Source organism: Chinchilla lanigera, unplaced genomic scaffold, assembly GCF_000276665.1.
Source record: "Chinchilla lanigera isolate Chin_1 unplaced genomic scaffold, ChiLan1.0 scaffold00119, whole genome shotgun sequence".
Classification (NCBI taxonomy): Eukaryota; Metazoa; Chordata; class Mammalia; order Rodentia; family Chinchillidae; genus Chinchilla; species Chinchilla lanigera.
Window position 1 is genome coordinate 3,628,985 of NW_004955520.1, and position 2,754 is coordinate 3,631,738.

Here is a 2,754-nt window from a genome sequence, read left to right on the forward strand (position 1 = left end):
CACCTCAACGTGCTTCTGCCTGCCTAGCAACTGGAGACTGTTGCTATGGAGAAAGAGCTTTTTCCTCTTTGAATAAGAGTCTGGTCATTCTCTTCTCTGGAGAAATGAGAAATGTGGTTGGTGGTTCAGGGGTGGTCAAGGGGAAGAGCCCCACACTGAGAAGAAAGACAACTGCCTTTTCAGCTGCTCAAGCAAACAAAATAATGGTTCGTTACTTTCTGGGTCAAACAGGAGTGTGAAAGGCTTTTTAGGGTCATTGTGCATTATGGTGTATCAAGTTTTGCACCTGTAAGAGGTGAGTTTAAATCATCCTTGCATTTGTTAGCACAAAAACATTCAATGATCAGCTTCGTCTAGGGTGGGGTGAGAAGTATGAGTCCAGAGATCAATACCTGCCCCCGAGCTCACACCGTCATTTGCAGATTGTTCAGCCTTGGCCAAGCCATTCAAAATCACCGGCATCAGGCTCTTCACCTAAAAACAGCTTACAGTAAAATACTGTGTAATACATATTCAAATGTTTTACAGGGGCTTTGGTGAGGATGACTTGACATAATGCCAGTAAAGTCCGCAGCACAGAGCTGGACTGTGTAGGTGCTCAATAAACTGAAGCTCTTGAGATCCCGTCATTTACTGTCAAGTGTAGAATGCAACTTAGATTTCTGTCAGTTAACTTAGGTGATATGGGCATGTGTATGGATATACGCATACACGTGTGTACATATGTGCGTATGGACGTGGACATGTATGCTCACACACACGCATGGTGTGCATTAGTGAAAACATTTTTCAACAGTATATTTTGTTGATCGCAGCAGTCCACCTTTACCCAGAACTGGGGCCTGGCAGGGGCACCAGACAGTGACAACACCCTCTTATTGTCCAGCCCACGACTGCTCCTGGGACAGTGACGGGGCTCTGATTATCAGCCTTTGTCAGGGAGCCGGACTGCACAGCAGCCCCGCGGGCTGAGACATAAGAACTTTCTGCTGATTTCTGGCCCCGCCCGCAGCTGTAAAAGACGAAGAAGTGCAGCTCGCCAGGACTGCTCTGGGCGTGGTGCGTGAGTCGCCAGAGGCCTGGCTCTTGGTCTGCACCGCTCTGCTCGCTGTCATATGTTTTAGGGTGTCCACAGCTTGGAGACCCCATAAACCAGGGGCCGGGAGGGGGCCGTCCCCGGGCGCACCTCTTCCGAGAGTCACAGCGTGTCTTCTCTTCTGTTGTCGCACTGGGCTCTGTAGGCATGTGCTGTCGTTCTGACACTGACAGTAACATTAGCTCCCAGGTATCGAGAGCTTACGTTATAAGCACTTTACACATATTTGCTCATAGAATCCTCACTATATTATTATTATTATCCCCATTTTCTAGCAGAGAAAGCAGCCCCGGATGATCAAACACTCGGGAAACGTCACACAGCTTCAGAACTTTCACCAGTCTCTATCTTCTTACTTCTTTATTGATCATTTCAATATTAAATTTTAGAGAACTGTAAGTGATCGATTCCTTAAATTCTCAGCATAAGGACATTTTCCTTGGGGTGCAGGGGGTGTTTAAGGAGCTCCCCAAATCTGGAGCTGGTCTAGTGGAAAGTGGGACCCTCGTGAGGATGGTCTGGCACAGTTGTTAGGGACCCGCAGATCATTTAGGGACAAGCTTACGTTCACAGAGGAAGACAGTGACTAGCGGGAGAGGTAGGAATGTCCTGCTCATGGACTCCGACACGTTTTTGAGTCGGGTCTCCCATGTTCCCCAGCTGGCCTTGAACTCCTGGGCTCATGCAATCCTCTGCCTCGGCCTCCAGAGTATCTGGGACTACAGGTGCAGGCCGTCAGGCAGGCTTGTGGATTTTCTGGGTGAGACATTTCCAAGCCCAAAATGCATGCTTTTTTTTTCCCCCATAATGCCTGAAGTTCAAGGCTTGGGGGTGGGGGCGGGAGGATGGAGATGACCAGACTTCACCTTAGATCCTTTGTGCAATGAGACAGGGGCATAAAACAAGCAAACAGAATGAAACCCGGCGGGCCCCCACCCCCAAGCTGACCGGAGACGAACACCTTTCCTTCTGGCTGTCTCCACTTGGGGCGTGCTGGACACTGCTGAGGGGCTTGGACACGGGGAGGGGGCTCGGACTGGGCTCCCCGGAGACCACTTCTGCTGCCTGCTAGGCCAGGAGACTGTTGGGAAGAAACCACTTGGGTCAGCAGATGGAAGCCCAGCGCCCCCGGCCTGGGCGGGGACCCTTCGGGAGGGGAGGGAGTGAGGACACAGGAGCGGCCAGCCTTGCGTCCACTGTGGAGGGACCGGCCTCAGAGCGCAGCTTCCCTGGGGCTGTGCAGGGGGCTGCCCTGGCGCCCTTGCCGGGAGCAGGTTTCCCCGAGAACCAGGAGGACCTGGGCCAGCAAGGGTGCCCACGGGATCCAGAGGCCTCTCTGAGGCTCCCCCCGGGGGCCAGCGGGTCGGGTCGGGTCGGGCACTGGGTGAATGAGTGTGAGCTCACTGTGACCGCGCCAACAGCGGGAGGCACCTCGGGGCGGGGCTGGCCGGGCGGGCCGGGCCCCAGGTCGGTCCAAGCGGAATCTGCCCTGCAGCTGCGCCCGGGCACGTCCGCAGAGAGCCCGTCCCAGGTCTCCGGGGCGCACACGCCCGAGCGGCCGGGCCTTATCAGGGCGGGCGACAGATCAGATCGGCTCGCAGGGAAGACTGAGCCGCAGCACCGGGCGCGGGAGCGGCCCGGCCGAGGCAGGGGCAGGC

General features: G+C 54.8%; 1 protein-coding gene across 1 annotated transcript in view; it reads left to right on the forward strand.

Moving 5' to 3' along the window:
* The first annotated feature begins 2,207 nt into the window (after positions 1-2,207).
* The window catches only part of Slc30a10 (solute carrier family 30, member 10), a 10,404-nt gene continuing 9,857 nt past the window's right edge, over positions 2,208-2,754 (forward strand). The window contains exon 1 of the mRNA XM_005409285.1: positions 2,208-2,742. Within this exon, the coding sequence (XP_005409342.1) occupies positions 2,208-2,742 (535 nt within the window). The remainder of the gene's footprint in view (positions 2,743-2,754) is intronic.